Source organism: Pelodiscus sinensis, chromosome 9 (assembly GCF_052426305.1).
Source record: "Pelodiscus sinensis isolate ZL-2025 chromosome 9, ASM5242630v1, whole genome shotgun sequence".
Classification (NCBI taxonomy): Eukaryota; Metazoa; Chordata; order Testudines; family Trionychidae; genus Pelodiscus; species Pelodiscus sinensis.
The window spans coordinates 63,303,671-63,323,044 of NC_143060.1; the positions used below are offsets into that span (position 1 = coordinate 63,303,671).

The 19,374-nt window shown below is 49.7% G+C and overlaps 1 protein-coding gene across 1 annotated transcript in view; it reads right to left on the reverse strand.

The window, feature by feature from the left end:
• The window catches only part of PAPPA2 (pappalysin 2), a 146,260-nt gene that overhangs the window by 69,673 nt on the left and 57,213 nt on the right, over window positions 1-19,374 (reverse strand). The window contains exons 9-13 of the mRNA XM_075936896.2: window positions 18,378-18,469; window positions 17,774-17,967; window positions 15,891-16,028; window positions 12,680-12,815; window positions 11,840-12,056 (exon numbers count right to left, since the gene is read on the reverse strand). Of these exons, the coding sequence (XP_075793011.2) occupies window positions 11,840-12,056; window positions 12,680-12,815; window positions 15,891-16,028; window positions 17,774-17,967; window positions 18,378-18,469 (777 nt within the window). The remainder of the gene's footprint in view (window positions 1-11,839; window positions 12,057-12,679; window positions 12,816-15,890; window positions 16,029-17,773; window positions 17,968-18,377; window positions 18,470-19,374) is intronic.

The window sequence follows — 19,374 nt, forward strand, 5'->3', positions numbered from 1 at the left end:
TCAGGGCAGCCACTGCAAATTCTTTCACTAGCTTATATTTCCATGTGCTTCCTTTTGAAAGAATTTGTTTTATGAGCACAGCGCTTGTCAGGTCATTAGCTTCCGTGTGCATCTGGTACCAATTGTAGATCTCTCTTTCTTCTCTCTCTGGGCGGCTGTAGTGGTCTGTAACTGTGCCCTCCAAACCCCACGGTACAACCCTTCCGCACCTGTACCTCCCAATGAACACTCTGAGCTCTTTCCCAACGTAACCTTCTCAAGTGCATGCGTGAGGGTGTGCATGCTGACGGGTGCACCGGGGGGGCCTTTTCTCTTGGGGCGGTTTCTCGTCTCCAGTCTCTCACTAGCAAGGAAGGCAGAAGGGGAATTTGCTTATTTTCTGCAAGCCACCCTCGAGGTGCCACGTTTATTACTACTGAAGATTTGGGGCCCTGGTCCTGAAGCCAGCCCCCCACCGTGCTAAGCACTACACAACAGAGACCAAAAAGGATGCTTACAAGCCCAATGTGCCTGTCCTGGCTTACTTCTCAAGCACTTTGTAAGAGCAGGTCTGAGTTGCACCCTAGAAAGGCAGGTAGAGACCTCAGGCTGGAGGGGGAAATGTCAGGGTGACAAAACTAGGAAGCCTACAATACTGCCGTCTGTGCCACAGCGCCAGGACCTCAGCGTGGCCACGGGACCGAACTGCACGCTCACCCTGTGGTGAAACTGTGAGCTCCTGAGCCAGTGACGCGGCAGCACGATACCATGGAGATGCTCGGGGAACATAAGAAGGTAAGAGCAGCCATACTGGGGTCAAACCAAAGGTCCATCTAGACCAGCATCCCGTCTGCCAACAGTGGTCAATGCCAGGTGCCCCAGAGCCAAAGGGAGTGAACAGAACAGGGAATCATCATGTGATCCCTCTCCTGTCATCCATTTCCAGACAAACAGAGGCTAGGGACAACATCCCTACTCCTCCTCGCTAATAGCCATCGATGGACCATGAATTTAGCTAGCTCCTTTTTGAACCCTGTTAAAGTCCTAGTCTTCACAAAATCCTCTGGCAAGGAGTTCCACAGGTGGACGGTGCATTGCATGAAGAAAAACTTCCTTTTAAACCTGCTGCCTATTAATTTCATTTGTCGACCCCTAGTTCTTATATTATGGGAACAACTAAACAACTTTTCCTTATTCACCTTTCCCACACCAGTCATAATTTTATAGACCTCTATCGTATCCCCCCTTAGTCTCCTCTTTTCTAAGCTGAAAAGTCCAAGTCTCTTTAATCTCGCTTCATATGGAACCCATTCCAAACCCCTCATCATTTTAGTTGCCCTTCTCTGAACCTTTTCCAATGCCAATATAGCTTTTTTGAGATGAGGTGACCACATCTGTACGCAGTGTTCAAGATGTGGGCGTACCATGGTTTTACACAGAGGCAATAAGATGTTCTCTGTCTTATTCTCTATCCCCTTTTAAATAATTCCTAAGATTCTGTTTGCTTTTTTGACTGCGGCTGCACACTGAATGGATGTTTTCAAAGAACTATCCACAGTGACTCCAAGATCTCTCTTGAGTAGTTGTAGCTAAATTAGTCCACATCATATTGTATGTAGAGTTGGGATTATTTTTTTCCAATGTGCACTACTTGGCCATTTTACTTGCCAGTTCTGATTCAGAACAGGCCTTGTCAGTATTGGGGATGGGGTGGGGCATCAGCATGACACCAGCTCCAATAGCGGGTCAAAAGCTCTGTTGGCATAGACCTCCAAGGAGTTATATCAAAGGACGGGACTTGGTTTGGCTCTCTCCAGAATGCTTGTAAATGGCCCTTACCCACAGATTTTCTTTTCAGGAGAAGTGTTTTAATAACCACAAGAACAACAAATTCACGTACTGTGACAGAACGTAGGACCCTATCGTGCAAGGCGCGCTACAAACTCGTCTACACGTTACAACCAGCTTAGAGGCTAGAATCCAGAGCACGATTCTCAGTAGAAAGTGATTGTCCACACGACCCATGGAATCTATTCTCCCTCAGCAGTATCTGTGTTGGGACATGCTGGCGATAGCACAGCTCTGACCTCAGCATGAAGTAAATCTTTCTTTCCTGTATGGATTATAATAGATGGAGATAGATTATCCTACCAGCCCACTCTTACATTCCCATGACACTTCAAAATTTTGGACTAGAGCCGTGCACAAAAATCAAGCGGTCACTCTTATTTTTTTTCCTCCAGGTAACAGCTCAAAAAAAAAAACAAAACCCCACACTGGCATTTATACCCTAGACTCTTTTGCAGCCCAAAGAAATCATTTGTTGTGACTTTTTGGCAAAATGGCCATTTTTGGAAACAGCCCTGTGACGCTCTGAACCACCCCCTGGGTCTGGAGGACAAATCTCGTCTACAAAAGAAAAGTTCAAATGTGAAAAGATGGAAAACTGCTCAAAGATGGCGCTCCAATAGCTGTGAGACTGCGGGTTTTTCAGGAAATTGGGCCCATTTTACAAACAAAGCAAAACATGAAAACCTCACATTTCTGAAAACAGGGCAATCTGGATGTTATTGTGCATATTTTTTCAAAGAGCCCGGAAAACACTGGTGGGTTACACCAGACCAAAGAGAACAGAACCTTCTACAGCACCACAGATTATCCAGAAATCTGCTGCAACCTCTGTCCAGGCTGTAGCCTTGCTGGCTGGTGTCAAAACAACCTCTAAGATGAAGCTGCAATTTTAACAATTGAAAAGTATTATTAGAAGTGATTTCTATACTGCTGTCAACATGGAGGGGGATGGACAATGGAAGCTCCAGTCAAGGAGCATCTTTGAATTTACTTTGGTGGGCTTTGGATCAAGACCAGGCTGCCAGACAAAAGCTGCCTACCCCAAAGCAATCTGGCAAAAACAGACCCATGGATTAAGGAGGAGAAGTGATCGTATACATGCGAGAAGATCCTTTTCCCATCAGTGCAGTTTCAGAGAGCGCCATAGTCTTTTTGAGGAAGAAAAATATTTTTTCTCTGGGATCTCATGCTTTTATCATAATGGTGAAATTTATACCCTAGACTCTTTTGCAGCCCAAAGAAATCATTAGTTGTGACTTTTTGGCAAAATGGCCATTTTTGGAAACAGCCCTGTGACGCTCTGAACCTCCCCCCTGGGTCTGGAGGGCAAATCTCGTCTACAAAACAAAAGTTCAAATGTGGAAAGATGGAAAACTGCTCAAAGATGGCGCCTTTCTCCCCTTGATGGAAGCATGCGATATGGCGGGGTAGTTGGAAGAGGTCTTCTCTGATGTTCTCTTTTCCCCTCAAACCAAAGCAGCTTTCTCGGAAGAAGGTGCTTGTTCCTGTTACCGTAATACCATTTTATTCTCTTTGCCCATGCAGTTGGGTATGCACAGGAAAAGTTGAGCAGGGAACATTTGTGTGTCTCCTTTGCTAATAATTATAGTGCCGGTATATTCCACATTCTTTATGGAAATATGCTTAGGAAGATGAATATGCCTAACTCAAATATGCTTCATGCATTTAACCCATCATTGGAAACTAGTAATCCTCTGAAAGGGTATATTTTATTTGTATACCCGTACCATTTCTGGGTCTGAGATTAAGAATATTGACTGTAGATTTATTAGCATGTTGGGAAAAGCCTATTTCCAGCCCATCAGGAACAACAATGAAGAGGCCAGACACAGAACCAAAAGCCCGTTAGCAAGAGACAACTGAGTGGGGGGAGAACTGTCTCCCTGCAGACGTGATACAAAGACATATATCCAAGTCACCTGATGCTGGAATCCATTTTGAATTTTGCACTTTTCCACGGAGGTGTGGGGGATCCAACAAAGGCTTCCCACCCTCGGAAAATTCTATATAAGGGGAGGGAAGTAAACAGTGATGGTCTTCAGCTGGCTTTATAGACTGGCTTCCCACCCCAAGAGGATACATGAAAACACCAGGAAACAACAGGATTGTGAGGACGGGGTGGAGGAGAACGGTGGGACTCGGGACAGAAAGGACATCTCTGTCTCGAGAAGGACTTTATCTGAAATAAGAACGAGGGTAAGAAATTTTATATTTTGCATCAGCTTCTTGTAGTGGATTAGGCTTAGCTGGAGTGTTTTGTTTTCATAGAACACTAGGACTGGAAGGGACCTCGAGAGGTCCAGTCCCCTGCCCTCATGGCAGGACCAAAATTTTGTTTTATTCTGCTTAGTAACTTACTTTGATCTGTCTGCTACACTTGCAACTACTTAAATCCTACTTTTGACATTTAATAAACTCACTTTTGTTTAATAAAGCTAGTAGAAATCACTGTTGTCTGGGGAGAAACAACAGCTGTGCACCTTTCTCTTTCATCGATAAGGAGGCAAACGTCTTATGAGCTTACTCTGTATTAACTTTATACAGAGTAAGAAGATCCTGCTTACTGGGCTCTTAGGAGACATTTAGGGATAAATTAGAGCTAAAGAACAGCACGGAACACTGAGCGCCAGGACCAGTGGCTGTAAATAAACTCTATGGGGCTGCAGAAAACTTGGCCACACCCACGATAAGTGGGCATCCTGCTAATTCAAATCATGCCGGACCACGGATATTGCTGGTTCAGAGCATGCCGGACTAGAGAGGTTCAAGCTGTAGAATGGTGCTTGTAGTTATAGGAAACAACTGGAAGAACTAGCAGATAGAGGACCTGATGGATTCTCAGCTGCTTCCGATTGACTAACGAGCGGCATCAGCCAACACCATCGATGTGCTAGAAGGTTATGACCTACAATTATCCCTGCCTTTGTCACTGCAAGGCTGCGTGTCCTGCCTCCACCCCATTTGCAACACACAGTTGTAGCAAGCATCACATCAACACCTCTAATAGATAAACCATGACACAAACTAGAAAAATGTCTATAAAACTGAGTTTATGGGCATCACAATTTATTTAGTCAGCTAGTGATTAAAAAATGTCTCTGGTCAAACAGAAAATTCCATTTGTGATGAATTGAAAACGAGGATAGAAAAATGTGGGGGTGAAACAAAATGTTTCATTGTGACTCCTTTGAAAACATTTCTGATCTTTAAAAAAGTAAAACATCCACCCAGCCAAGCCTCCAGGAGCAATTTCAAGCTCTCCTGACGCTGCACATTCCACCGACACGTTGTGGTCCCGCCCCACAGACGTGTGCAACCAACTAGTAAGGGCTCTCCCCAGAGCCATTTCACATGGCCACAGGAATCTCATGCAGTTTATTCTCTTCCCAAATGCCACAATGAGAAATCCAGCAGATTCATCTCCTCATGTCCTGGGAGCTCGCTGACAAATTGCTTTCAAAGCTTCTGCCTCCTAGGATGAAGTGGACCTTTCCTGTCTTATTATATGAGCTAGTGTCTCCTCTTTCTAGCCCTATTCTAGAGTTGACAAATCATGTGGTACCTGACATTGAGAAAAGCAAGTCACCTTCAACCTTGACGTGTTTTTTTAACCTACCGTCTTTCTTTTGTGTCTGGCTCTGGTTAAGTCCAGCTATACTTTAGAGGTTCATCTTCTGACTATGGGTATGTCTAGACTACATTTTTTTTTAAATGCCCCTTTAAAAAAAAAAACATCACCTGTGTCCACACTGCAATTGCATTCTTTCTAAATTAAATCGAAAGAACGCAGGGGGGGTTTCGTCCTTGGTAAACCTCAAATGAGGAGGAAGAATGCCTTTTTCGAAAGAGCTCTTTCGAAAAAAGGCGTGTGTGGACACAGAACAGGGACATTTTTCGAAAGACGCGGCAATCGAAAAAAGCCCAGGTGCCCTGGTGGCCATTCTGCGAATAGCAATCGGAGCTTTCTTTCGAGAGCGCATCCATGCAGTCTGGACGCTCTCTTTCGAAAAAGCAGATCGCCTTTCCGATCTGGTTTTGAGGTGTGGATGCTCTCTTTCGAAAGAAGCTTGCAGTCTAGATGTACCCCAAGGGACAGCCCAGCTTTGGAGAGGTCTGGGAGTGAATTGCCAAAACCTAAGGCTTGGCCTATAACATAGAAATCACTCCTGGATTGAAGTAAAATACGTGGACGTGGAAGCTGAGGGAACGGCAATTCTTCCCTTGCTGAACAAGGAAAGGCAAAAATTAAAAACTTCCAAAAAGCCAAAACTAGATTTGTCTTTAATCCTTTCAAAGGTGGGGAAAGGACAAGAATACAATGCAGCCTGGATTCCAATAGCGCCAACGCACTTCCCAGCACAAGCAAATGTAAACTCAAAGAAGCTAAAAATAAAGGCAGCTTAAAAAGTCAATAAATAAAATCTCCTGCCCTGGCTTGTGATCCCGTCCATACCAAAGAAAACAGGAGGAAATGTGGCTCAGCATTCGCATGCAAAGGGAAAGACAGGATGGAGAGGAAAAGCCATTAACTGGAAGGGGCTGAAATTCCGGCACAGGCCCTGCTTCGGATACTCTAGGTCAGTGTTTCTGAAACTTTTTAAGACCGAGGAACAAAACAAACAAACAAGAAAGGTGGGGAGGGGAGTTGCTGAGAAAAAAAAGGTCGCCTGCCCCTTTAAGGGTGGCCATTTTGAACTCTGTTCTCCACCGCACACCTCCGACTGCCTCGCGGCACACAGTTCAAGAAACACTACTCTAAGTGCAACGAGGGTTTGTCTACACTGAACTGGAAACCAGTCTCCCAATCCGGATAGGCCAACTCATGCTGAAAACAGCATCGTGGGTGCTGCAGTTTGGGCGCTTCAGCCCACTCAACTCCCGGGCTATTTTCAGCACGCTGGCCGCCAGCGTGAGCCTGTCAACGTAGGCAGGGGGGCTTGCTCCCCGCTGCGGAGTGGACACACCCCGTGTAGGATGCCACAGGGCTAGTCTGCACTAGAAGCGTGACATCGGGGCTGTGCCATGCCTGGTGAGGACATTCTATGCGGAAGGCAGAGCGCCTCTCACTGGCATTGGGTTGGTGCGGACAGCACTTCGGTTACTGTCCTGTGTGTCATCTGGGAGTGGGGAGTGCTTCTTCCCACCCCCGAGCGACCTAAGTCATAGCGACGTAAGCCATCGTGTAGACCTGCCCGTGGAGCCTAATGCAAGCGCCCCTGAAGTCAAGAGAAAGATTCCCACCGGCTTCAGGGTGCTTCGGTTCAGCACCTCGCGCACTGCATGCTGAGGCCTACGCCTTCCCGGCTGCTGGGCACGTTCTGTGATCACACCCGGGGCTGAGCAGCTCTGTCGTGGTCCTGGAGTGCCCCATGAGGAAGGGAGTCGGCAGGCTGCTACCCGTTCTGCATGCCTGACCCAGCGCGGTGCACGAGGAGGAGAGGGAGTGTCTTTCGGATGAGACTCCACTCAAAGGCCTGGAAGCTTGCGTTCATTAAGGCAGTTCCTGTGCTCCCTGACGCCCTTACATTTCTCCTGCAGTTTCACCTGGGGAGACTGTTTGAAACAACCGTGTTTCACTGCCAGGACAGAATGGCTGCCATGTTCCCCGGAGATGGCTGCTTTCCACATGCAGGTATATGATGTCTTACTGCAATTCAGGATGTGAAGCACTTAGATCCTTCAGGATGAGAGATGCTACAGAAACCCAGGGAAATTATTTTTATTATACTGGAAATGAAACTAGACGAGGGCCAAGAAACACAATGTTTCCTAGTTCTCTCTCTTACTTTTGTGGGGTTATTTTCAATAGGCTTACATACACACTGGGTGTGTGGCCAGTCAATTCTTGACTGGACTGTCACCGATTTTGTCTTTTTACTGTGGAGCGGAAGTCTCTGAACCTGCTAATATATTATGTGCCTGAACTTTTATGGGGTATTTTCTTCCCAGACACATCTGCATTAATACCCAATGTATCATTCTGTATTTTAATGCAGGCTGTCCTTGCTAGAAGTCCAGGATACGTTCCAAAAAACTTGGACTTATAGTGAAACAACTTAAAGCGGGGAATTTTTATCTCACGGCTGACTTCCACTTGCCCAAACATTTTTGTGTGTGTGCGCACAACTTAAGAGCGGGGAATGGGAGGACTTATAACGCATCAGTTCCTGCAAGTGTCAACGACTTTAGTGCGGAACGGATGTATACCAGGGTGACATACAGCAGGGATGTCCTGTACTCATTTATGTTGGTTTTGGACTTGAAAATAGTTTTTAAAATGAAATAAAGGGGGGAAAATTAGCCAAGTGCTTCCAAAGCTGACCTAGAGGCTCTGTTATTGTCACTATGGCTTCTGCAGGGGAGCTGGGCTTTATGGCGACTCTGTGGGCCACAAGATGGGCAGAGCCCTGTGCAGATACAAAATTTGCATCTACATCCATATCTGCAAAAATGAGCTGTGGATAGCCACAGCCACAGATGCGGATCCCCGTGGATTTGAAGCAGATAGCTGCAGATTAGCAGGGCTCTAAAGAGGAGGATGTTGTTCTTCCAAAGCCTAAATCCTCTGAGCTACTCAAAATACTTTCCTGATGAGACTCCCCGGTTGGCAGGCAGGTGCTGTTACATGAGCTTTATAGGTAGTGACAAATAACCTCCTTGAGATTTCAATAAAGAGATAATAGGGAGGAATATGCTGTTGCCTATCTTTTCCATTTGCTTTCTATGTGTATTTGGCAACTTTTCCCTTCAGGACCAGCTTCCCATCATGTTTGTGTGAGTCTTTCAACACAGCAGTGAGAGAGAGAAATTTAATCTTTCTTTCTTTCTTTCTTGCTTGCTTGCTTACTTGCTTGCTGGGAAACTGATTGTAAACCCACCCCACTGACAAGACACGTGTGCACCTGTGATCACTCCCAAAAGGAAACTGACTTGATTTCAGGTGGTTGGTGCCCCTTCAATGAGGGCCAGAGACCTGGACATGCACGTTTATTCACTAGGAAAGCCACAATTGCTGGTGTTGTGTGAATCACATTAGCCCTCACACCCTGCAGAACTCACCATAACTCAGTTACATCACCTTCGTGCGCGCACACGCTCTCTCCCGCCATTCTTCCTAGCAGTACCATTCATAAAGAACACTTGTAACAACAACCTGTAACTATTACTATTAGAGATGAGCATGCACAGACTCCAAAATTCCCAGGTGGATACTATCTGCATAATTGCTTGAATGAGAACCCTGGATCTGGACGTGTCTAAAACTTTGGAAAACATTGGAATCTGGCTGCACTGCCAAACTTCGCCTCGTCAATCACCATCTGCTGTCATCATCAGAACAAACCTTCTCACCTTCCTTTAATTGCGTCTCAGTTCCTGCCTTTGGCTCTGGGGGTGCTTTCGGCATTGTTTATTTACTCATTCGAACTTGGATGGCAGCTCTTCTCCCTTTGCAGTGTGATTTACTTGGAACAGGATCCGCTATTCTGCAAACGCTGCTCACTTACATATTTCATTAAGATGTCTGGAGGTCTCCGCGCATTGGACACCGATAAATTAAAGCCTGTTCGTATTATTATTACTACTGAAGCAGCAGCGTGAGAGGCGGGAAAGAGGCCGTTTCGGAAGGAAGGGGTGGGAGCTCTGTGTGTTTGAGGAATCTAGCATGGCACCCAAATCCAAGTGGGAAGAGAGGAGAGTCTCCTCCCAAGGGGAGCTATTCGGAACAGAACCGGGACAGCCAGTGCTGAAGTGGAAGGGAACCAAAACACAAATGGAAAGGCAGGAGTCCGTCAAGCTCCCGCCAATGGTCTGTTTACGGAGAGTCGCTCTCCTTGTGTTTCTTTCTCTGACGAGGAAGTGGGGGGTGCCAAAGCTGACTTGGGAAGTGTGAGCTGTCTCCCGGGGGGCGCCCTTAACCAGCATGTTGTGTTTAATGCCAGGGTGTCACAGGGCTAGACCCTGCATGCAAGGCATGGAGCACACAGAGACTTAAGCAGGTGCCTCATTCTCACCGGGTGAATAGCTCTTTGAGGTCAACCAGCCTGCTCACAGACGCTGTATGTGGTTACGTGCTGTGCTGAAGCAAGACCTGACCGAGGCAGGGGTCCTATCGAACAAAGAGCATGTGATCGTGTAATTAAAGCTACATAATGCTACAGGACCAGGGCTGAATCAGGGATGGGGTGCTTCTTTGCAATCCTCATGAGATTCTTTTAACGCTACGTCTCTGTTTCTCTCTCTCTCGCTCATGCACCAAACTGAACTATTTCTCCCCACAGCCAGACAGTGCGTTAAGCCTCAGTGCCTTTTGTCTGAATGCAGCATGGGCCATCTGAGTGTGTATGCACGCAGAATGGGACAGGGGCCGGAGTTTACGGTGTAGTGCTGGACTCCAGAGAGAGTCTCTGTGGTTCTAGGGAAGAGGGTAGCAGGCTGGATGAAGGATCTGCTGTGATTTCCAGCAGACGGTCACACCTGGTGTGGATTTCACCCACTTGTCTGCCCTTCATCGGGTGGCTGCATGAACCCCTTATATTCTATTCCAGCCACAACTCTCTCCTGCGATAGGATCGGAAATGAGAGATGGCAAAGAGCTACCGAGCCAGGTTTACTCCCTAGAGGTTTATTCCAGGTGCTGTGTGTCCACACTTGGAACTGGAGGTGTAAATGCCAGAGCAAGGAGAAACAGTTGCTCTAGCTCAGATCGAGCGAGCGTGCTAAAAATAGTGCACAGCTGTAGTGCCGTGAGCAGCAGGAGGACTGGCCGCTCTGTCCGAACGGCAGGCGTGCACCTGGAGTGGCTCATCTTTCCCATCCCTCCCTCCACCGAGGCTGTTCCCCATTTTTAGCACACTAAAAATCAGAGCCAGAGCCGGCCAGGGTGAATCGTAGAATCCTAGAGCTGGAAGAGACCTCAGTTGGTCATCAAGTCCAGCCCCCTGCTCTAGGCAGGACCAATCCCAACTAAATCAACCCAGCCAGGGTCTTGTCAAGCCGAGTCTTAAAAACCTCTAGGGATGGAGATTCCACCCCCTCCCTAGGTAACCCATTCCAGTGCTTCACCACCTGCCTAGGGAAATAGCTTTTCCTAATATCCAACCTAGACCTCCCCCACTGTAACTTGAGACCATTGCTCCTCGCTCTGTCATCTGTCACTACTGAGAACAGCCTCTCTCCAGCCTCTCTGGAACCTCCCTTCAGGAAGTTGCAGGCTGCTCTCAAATCCCCCCTCACTCTTCTCTTCTGCAGACTAAACAAACCCAAATCCCTCAGCCTCTCCTCATAGGTCATGTGCTTCAGCCCCCGAATCATTTTGGTCACCCTCCGTTGGACCCTCTCCAATGCGTCCACATCCTTTCTATAGTGGGGGGCCCAGAACTGGACACAACACTCCAGATGTGGCCTCACCAGAGCCGAATAAAGAGGAATAATCACATCTCTGGATCTGCTGCCAATGCTCCTCTTAATGCACCCTAATATGCCATTAGCCTTCTTGGCTACAAGGGCGCCCTGTTGACTCATCTCCAGCTTCTCATCCACTGTAACCCCCAGGTCCTTTTCTGCTGAACTGCTACTTAGCCATTCAGACCCCAGCCTGTAACAGTGCTTGGGATTCTTCCACCCCAAGTGCAGGATTCTGCACTTGTCCTTGTTGAACCTCATCAGATTTCTTGTGGCTCTAATCTCTCCAGGTCACTCTGGACTCTCTCCCTGCCCCCCAGCGTATCTACCTCTCCCGCAGCTTAGTGTCATCCCCAAACGTGCTGAGGGTGCTCGAGCTGGGATTCACGGCTCTAGCTCGAAGCCTCGCTGTCCCTACAGCGTTTGCCCAGCGACAAGAAGACAGAGATCTAGCCGAGCCCAAGGATAGCTCCCTCAGGCTGAGCCCTGGGGAGCGATGCTCTAAGCTGGCGGTGGCCTTCTGCAGGAGTGGCAGACTGAGCCAGCAGAGCCGCGGCCCTCGCCCAGCACCGAGACGAGGTGGTACCTGTATCGGTGGAGGCCGTGTCCCTCGGGCTCCGCCAAGCAGGTGTTCGGCACAGAAGAGCTGAGGGGGGAGGAAGTTCGCAAGGCCACGGCTGAGACGCCCACTAGCGGGGAGGAGAAGTTGAGCAGCACCGAGGTGATCCGGTGGAAAAGGAAATCCTGGCCGTGGGTCACGTTGATGACCAAGGGGTTCCGCTGACATGACAGCTCGTGCGTCCCTACGAGGGGCGGAGGGAGGCAACGAGAGAGAAGTCATTCGCCCAGCTCTGGGATGGTTTAGCTGGGTTATTCCACCGCTCAGATACTACCCCTGTGGTCTGCGTTCCCCACTTAGCAACGTGCAATGGATTCCTCCACAGGAACGGCCCTGCGAGGAAGTCAGACAGGACAGGACGTGTCCCAGGCCACGGCTAACCCTTCCACTTCAGCCCAACTAGAAGCTAGATAAAGTCACGAGCGCAGGAGAGGGCGAGCCGGCGCTTAAAGGAACGGGACGTAAGGAGGATCCCAACAGAGAGAGGACACCGCAGCCTCCCGCATCCTTGGTCTGCTACGAGGGGGACACAGCCTCAGCCGACAAATGAGGCACGGAGGAACTCAAGGGAGGGCGCTGCCACAGAGATTCCCCAGGTTCCACTGAGCTCAGGGTGAGCCATACTGGCCATAGGAATTTGGGCCGGTTGCCAGGACCTGCCTTGCTAGGCTCCTTGCCCACTGCTGAGGAAAACCCAGGGTGAAGCAGAGAGGGACTCTGGTGCTGAGGGTGTGGAGGAACAGAAGGGAAAGGGGAGCTCTTTCACCGTGACCCGCCCCCCTCAACGTCAGCTCTGTGTGCACTCACCCAGCGAGTGGTTGTGTCTCCTCTCGTCCCCCAGCTGGACGGTCACAGTCGGCTTGTGCTGGTTGCCCAGGGCAACGCCATCCGAGGCCAGGAAAATAAAGACTGAGGTAGCCAGTCCGGGTCTATCGAAGCACACCTGGGCAGGGGGGTAAGAACACCAGAAGGGGCATTCAGGCAGAGGAGGGTAGCGAAGCAGACCGAGCTATACAAATGAGACGGACAGACTGACAGATGTCTAGCTAGATGCATTGGGGACTTCCCGCTCACTCGGCAAGCCCCACAGCAGCTTCGTGGCACCCATTAAAAATGACCTGCAAGCACTTTGCTTGTCCAGGCTGGGTTGCTCAGACAGCTCTGCCAATGCAGCTCTCTCTCTCTTGGAAAGTGAAGGGGGCGTAAATTCCCCAGTGTTCGGAAGCTTTTTATTCAGATCCACCCCCGGCAACGCTCTCGCCACCATCCGGCTGGAGACGGGGCAAAAGAGTCCGGATAAAGCGAAACTTCCTGTGGGCACAACCCCATTAGCAGCCCAGCTCACCAGGCCCGAGTGCTGGGGTGCCCTGCAGTGCAGAGACCTGGGGAGAAAGAATAAATCTGCCCCCACATTGCTGCCTCAGGGCTCTGCTATTATGAATTCAATGACTGTGGTGCCTGGAGGACCCAACCGAGACCAGGGCCCGCTGCACACAGACAGCCAGTCCTCCTTCCAAAGCGCTGACGACATGAGCAGACGGGGGCAGAACGGGGGGCGGAAGCAGAGAGGCAAAGTGACTTACTCACGGTGCCAGGTTCAGTGAGAGTGCCCTCGCACGGGCTCCTCAAACCCTGGCTCTGGTGCCCTGGGTCTGGCATGGTGCCTGCAGAGGGTGGGTGTGTACTGAGCATTGAGGAACGGCTGAGGAGCTGCCTGGGAGCTCAGCACACAGAGCACAATCAAGGCTGAGGAAGTGTTTCAGCTCCACAGCCTCTCACTGGGGCCTACAAAGAGCTGGTACGGGGCAACGCCAGGCAGAGGAAACACCTTTCTCCTCTTTCGCCCCAAATTCCAGCACAGCCCTCGCCGAGGACGGGCAATTTCCCAGTTACGTTTCCCTCCCGTTATCTCACGGTTGTTGCCCGGGAACACCACGAAGGCCAATCCTGTTGGCAGCATAGCCTGCTGCAAAGCCGGATTCGTCTTCCCACGCCCAACAAGCTGGGACGAGCGCCGCGACATCAAGCGCTCGTCCCAACCTCACTCGTTAGCCTCCGCCTCTGCGAAGGCTGACAGCTCCACGTTAGCCAATGCCAGCTCTGCGCACATTTCGGGGAAGGCCCCCGTGCCATCCTCCCCCACGCAGGTGCTTTGCAAAATCTGTGTCTGAGTTAGAACTGCGGGATCTGGCATCACTAACTATTCCCCACCCTGCTTCCTTTTTCTTATTACGTACTGAACCGCACGTGGCTGTCGTTTTTTTCTTTTGTTCCAGTCCTTGCTTGTTACCGTCTGATGTGCCTCCAAAGCTTTCCTGACTCCGATACGGGAGGAAATAGAGAACAAAACAGTGCAACTGGAAAGTGCTTTTCCGTAACTCAGAACAACTCCTTTCTGCAAGTATATCATCTATGCCGAGGTGCATTCTGGGAGACTAGTTATGTTGCACACCATCTGGCAGATGGCCACACCCACTTCAGCCTGTGCCGTCACGAGGAGGCACAACACTGTGTTGCTCTTTAGTGCCACCTGTTGAACATGTTTCATTCCAAGCAACAGGAATCACGTGCCTAACGAGGGACGGGATATTGCTCCTTCTAAGCATGACACGGCGCCTCCAAACAGCCCTGCAAGTGGAGGTAGGTGCTCCTGAGAGGTGTGTATTAGAGCGTGTGCTTTCGTACAAGCATGTGAACAAGAAACCGCCTTCCCAGCCCGATCTGTTAGCAAACCGGCCAACGCTATAAAAACAGAGAAAGAACATGGGCATATTCATTACGAGCCCATAAATAATTTTATGGGAAGAAAATCATAGTGCACCTAAAGCGAGTGTGCGGAGCCAGCCATGAAAGTCTTTGCCATAAACATGTGGGGAAGAAAGGAACTGGCCTAACGCTCCAATGCACTGGAACCTGGGTTCTGGTGCCAGATGGAAAGTAAGCCTCCATCAAAGTAGCGCAAAGAGGGAGATTTCCTATTTCCCGTGAGCAAAGGAAGAAGTGGAAGGCATCTGCCTGCAGGGAACCCAACAGAAAGTTCCAGGAGAATGGAGAGACTGTAGGTAGAGGTCTTTGTAGAGGCGGGGGATATTAGGGATGCAAGGGCATTAGGGACACAAAGATAAGTTTCTTTCCCTTCTTCCTGTCCTGGTGTAACCAAGAGCTGTCCCTCAGCCAGGTGTTCTACAGATGAGTCATAGCTGGGGTGAAAGTGACTTAACATTTCTTGCAGGCGCTGTCCTATTCCTATTGGGTCCCGGCCAGCTCCTTAACTAGCGCCCTGCTGGCTTTTGCCACAGCTCAGCCAGCTCTTGCCGGAGCTGCGCACCAGAGTGCACCTGCTGACTTTCACCTCTGGCCATAGCAAGGGAAAGCCAATGACTGGCACAGGGCAGGGTGGTACTAAGAAAAATGGCAACGGGCAAACACCCAGAGGGGTTACTTGAGATTTTTCTGCTAGTCTTCAAGGTCACCTTTAGCATCACTTTGGCTCCAGGGCAGCAAGGACGCGAACAGCTGAGAAAGCTGGCGTGGAATTCCTGCCCGTACCCACCAAGATTTACGACAGGGCCTCTCTGACCTGGCATCCGAGACCCTGTCCCACAACTTCCCTGGCCTCTACTCCACCAGGGAGAGGAAAACATGGGGCTCAGTCACCTAAGCAGGACAGGAACAGAAGGGACACAGGGAGCAGATACGTCCCCTAGGCAGATGATGAAGTGGGGATTTTCTGATTGTAAGCACAGCTGAATTTTATGCGGCTGCTGCCTTCTATTACTGGGAGGCTGTTCATTGTCTTTGCTCTTTCCATATAGTTTATTTGGGGCACGCTGCCCCGTTCGGTCCTAGATCGTCTATAATTATCTTTTGTGAAGGCGCTCAGAAGGCTTAATGATCATTAACCATTGGTCAGTCACTGGTGTTATCCCTGGTAGTGCAGGACAAGGAGAGGAAAGCTGTCCCCCGACTCCTACCAAGTACCTTCCCCTATTAGGCCCAGCTGCCCAAAACCACTTACTTTGAGCCAAACTCTCCCGTCATCCAACGATGTTTTCTCCCCCTCGGCAACCTGAACGTTGTCGTGGCTGGTGGTGCAGGGGAACCAAGCAGCAAGGGAATGAAGCTCCAGCATATCTTGAAGATGGGGTTGGCACACCTGGAAAGAAAAGATTTTCAACCTCAGCAGCAGTGTTGGGCATGGAGGGAATGGGAGGGAGGGAGCCAACAGCCTCCTACATGCCCACCAGGAAAGAGGCAACACAGTGCCCACCAGAGCTGAAGGAGAGGGGCAACCAAGCCACCTGCGTGAATAAAGAATCTCTCACGGTACCCGAGGAGCAGATTATGGGCTCGATCGCTGATCGGTGTAAATCAGCACAATTTTAGCACACGGACCCTGGTGTATGTCAGCTGAGATTTGGGCGCAATAGCCAAGAAGAAACAACTTTCCAAATAATGAATATGCAAGGTCAGATCCTCAACTGGCATAAATCAACACAGACCTGTGGAACTGCACTGATTTACACCCAGTGAGAAACTGGCCCTAGAAACCTGGATTCCTCTGCAACAAGGGACATTGGATCCAATGTAGTACCAGGATCCATGCTCCTTTCCCCCCTAGCTTAGCCTCTTGGTAAGAAATGTTGATACAATGTTACAAATGACTTACAATGATACTTACAAATGATACAACATCTCAATTACTTATTAGGATGATGACAATAACACCTGCACCCCAAAAGTACAAAGCACTGCACAGACAAACATAAACAATACCCAGCAATAGCATTTTTCACCAGTCAATTCGCAAAGCGCTTCCCAAAGGCGGTCGGTATCGTTACATTCATTATTTTAGAGGTGGGGAAACCGAGGCACAGAGCTGTGAAGCGAGTTGCTCAAGGTCCCCCAGCAGGGGAGTAGCTGAGGTGAGAACAGAACCCAGGTCTCCAAAATCCCACTCCAGAGCACCATCCACTAGACTTCACTGCCTCTCTGAAGAAGAGCGGGATATGCCGAGGGACAGTATGTCCCATTGAGCTTCCTTTACAAACGAAGACGACAGGATATTATTTAAAAGGATGGCGCACCAGAGCCCTAGGACTTCCCAGAGCATCCCAGGTCCATTTAGGCCAGCATCCAGCCTCAGACAAAGACCAGCCCCCATGTATCAGATGAAGATGCAAGGAGAAGTCTGTACAAAAATGCCTGGGGGTGGGGGAGTCTAACTTCCAGGCTCACTGACGTCATGGAAAGACGCCCATTTACTTCAAGGTCTTTGTTTCAGACACTAATTGGTAGGCATAGACATGAGGGTTTATATCCTTTCACACCCAGAGCCTATAAGCATTTAGGCCAGTGCTAATTTTTATGGCTTTAGTGGGACAACTCAGTCATGCACGTACTTAAGTGCTTTGCTGGACTGGGGCCACAGCGTCTCCTGATATCTGGTGTAACAGAAACATGCTTCCTTATTCATATCAGGGTGACATGCCCAAGTAGGGCTGTAGTTAGAAGTGCACGGTTCTTTTTCGGCACATCCTTTTTTACTGTAAAGCTTCTGGCCTGAATACAGCTTTGTGGCCGGGACTGCCCAGGGCTAACAGTGCAGGGGGGCTGTTAAAAGGCCTTTCCCCTGGGTGAGGAGGTGCCGTTTGGGGAGGCCCCGCACCGCGCGAGGGAAAGCGGAGCCTACAACCCACGGCCACGCCCGGGTTGTTGTCCGGATTTTCTTTTCCTGGGTCTATGGCTGATTTTAAGCCGCTCGGGGTGCGGACGCTGCTCCGCCGGGAGGACTCCGTCTTTGGAGAGGGTGCCCATCCGGAGAGACATGAAAGGCAAGGACCCTGTGGAGATCGCGTCAGGCTGGGGGCATCCCCGGGACAAGAAATCACCACGCCTCACCCGCACCACAGGCTCGCCAGTCACCATGGAAACAGGGCAGGCCTCCTTGTCCTGGTGGGAGGTGTACGCCTGTGCGGCCCACTGGTCCACGAACCCTTTGGGCGTGTGGAGGCCACAATCTAGGACGCTGCTTCTCCTCTCGAAGGGCTCGCACACTCCGTCCCCCTCGTGGACATAACACAGGCTCGGCTCTCCTGCAGGGAGAGGCCAAAGAGGAGACGTTCAGGGGTCAAATTCCGCGCAGTGTCTACGATGCTTCTGCTGGGGACAGATCCCTGAAGAGAGTCCTGACAGACAGGGCAGCCCACTGTTACGGTGACCAGATGTCCTGAGTTTAGAGAGAGAGTTGCAATATTGGGGTTTTTTTTTTAATACAGGAACCTATTAGCTCCCACTCCCGACCTGATTTTCCCTATTTTCTATCTGGTCAGAGATACCCACTGCAGAGACGTTATGACAGGAGAAAAAACTGCCCTCCCCTGTGTGTGGGGGGGGGAGTGGAGTACTAGGATGGCCATCACAGTCCAATAAGGGGGTGGCCCTCTCCAAGGATGGGAGTGTCACCAAGGAGAGAAGGAATGAGCTGACTCAGCACAGGACTCACCAACACAGTTGAAGCCTTTTTCCTTTTTACACTTCCTAGAGCAGCCATCTCCATCTAGCAGGTTTCCATCATCACACTCCTCCTCCAAGCTCCTAAGAGACCGAGGGCAAGAAATGTTAATGCCCCCTTGACTAGACACACCCTTCGAGTGCCTCAGCTCCATAAGGACCCTCATAATGAAGGACAGCCCTTGAGTCAGATTTCACTCGAGGTTTCAGGGGAGGCCAACCACGTGGAGGGAAAGACGAATCCAACTTTTGTCAGATGAGGAAGGACTTGAGAAAGTCAGAGGAGGGGAAAAGAGGTGCCACGCTGCCATCATCTTCCTGGGTGAACTCAGGGTGGGAGCAAGGGCAGCTACCAAGCTTGCGTCAGAGGAGAGCAGCCAGGGATTCATGAGGGCAGATAAGAACAGCCAGTTTCTCCACTGAGAGCTGGACAAGTCGAGGTGGGGTAAGGGACCGGGAGGAGTATAGTGAGTGAGAGGGGAATTGCAATAACCACAGGCAATTTTCACAAGCAGCATCTGTCGCTGGGTCGCGTAAAGCTAGTCCGAAGGCAAAACCAGGGACACCACCATGCTTAGGTGAATTCGGGTTTATTCTCATGCGTGCATCCACATTCACACACCTTCACGCTCAAAACTTCAAACACTCGTGCAACTTTGCTTCACATGCACGCTTCATCTACAAAAACACACAGTGTGAAAACCAATCTTGTCTCTCCAGTCTCTGGGCTTTGACTCTAAAAAGCCTCTTTGGAAAGAGATCGTCTAGATAGCCACAAGAGTTGTGAAAAAGCGATGCGCTTTTTTGAAAGAGAGCACCCTGGAAATCTGGATGCTCTCTTTCGAAAAAGCCCTGCTTGCATTCAAGAACGCCTTTTCTCGCAAGAGCTCTTTCGAAAAAAGGTATTCTTCCTGGTAAAAGTAGGTTTACCAATTTCAAAAAAAACCACCACGTTCTTTTAATTTAGTTTCAAAAGAACACGATGGCAG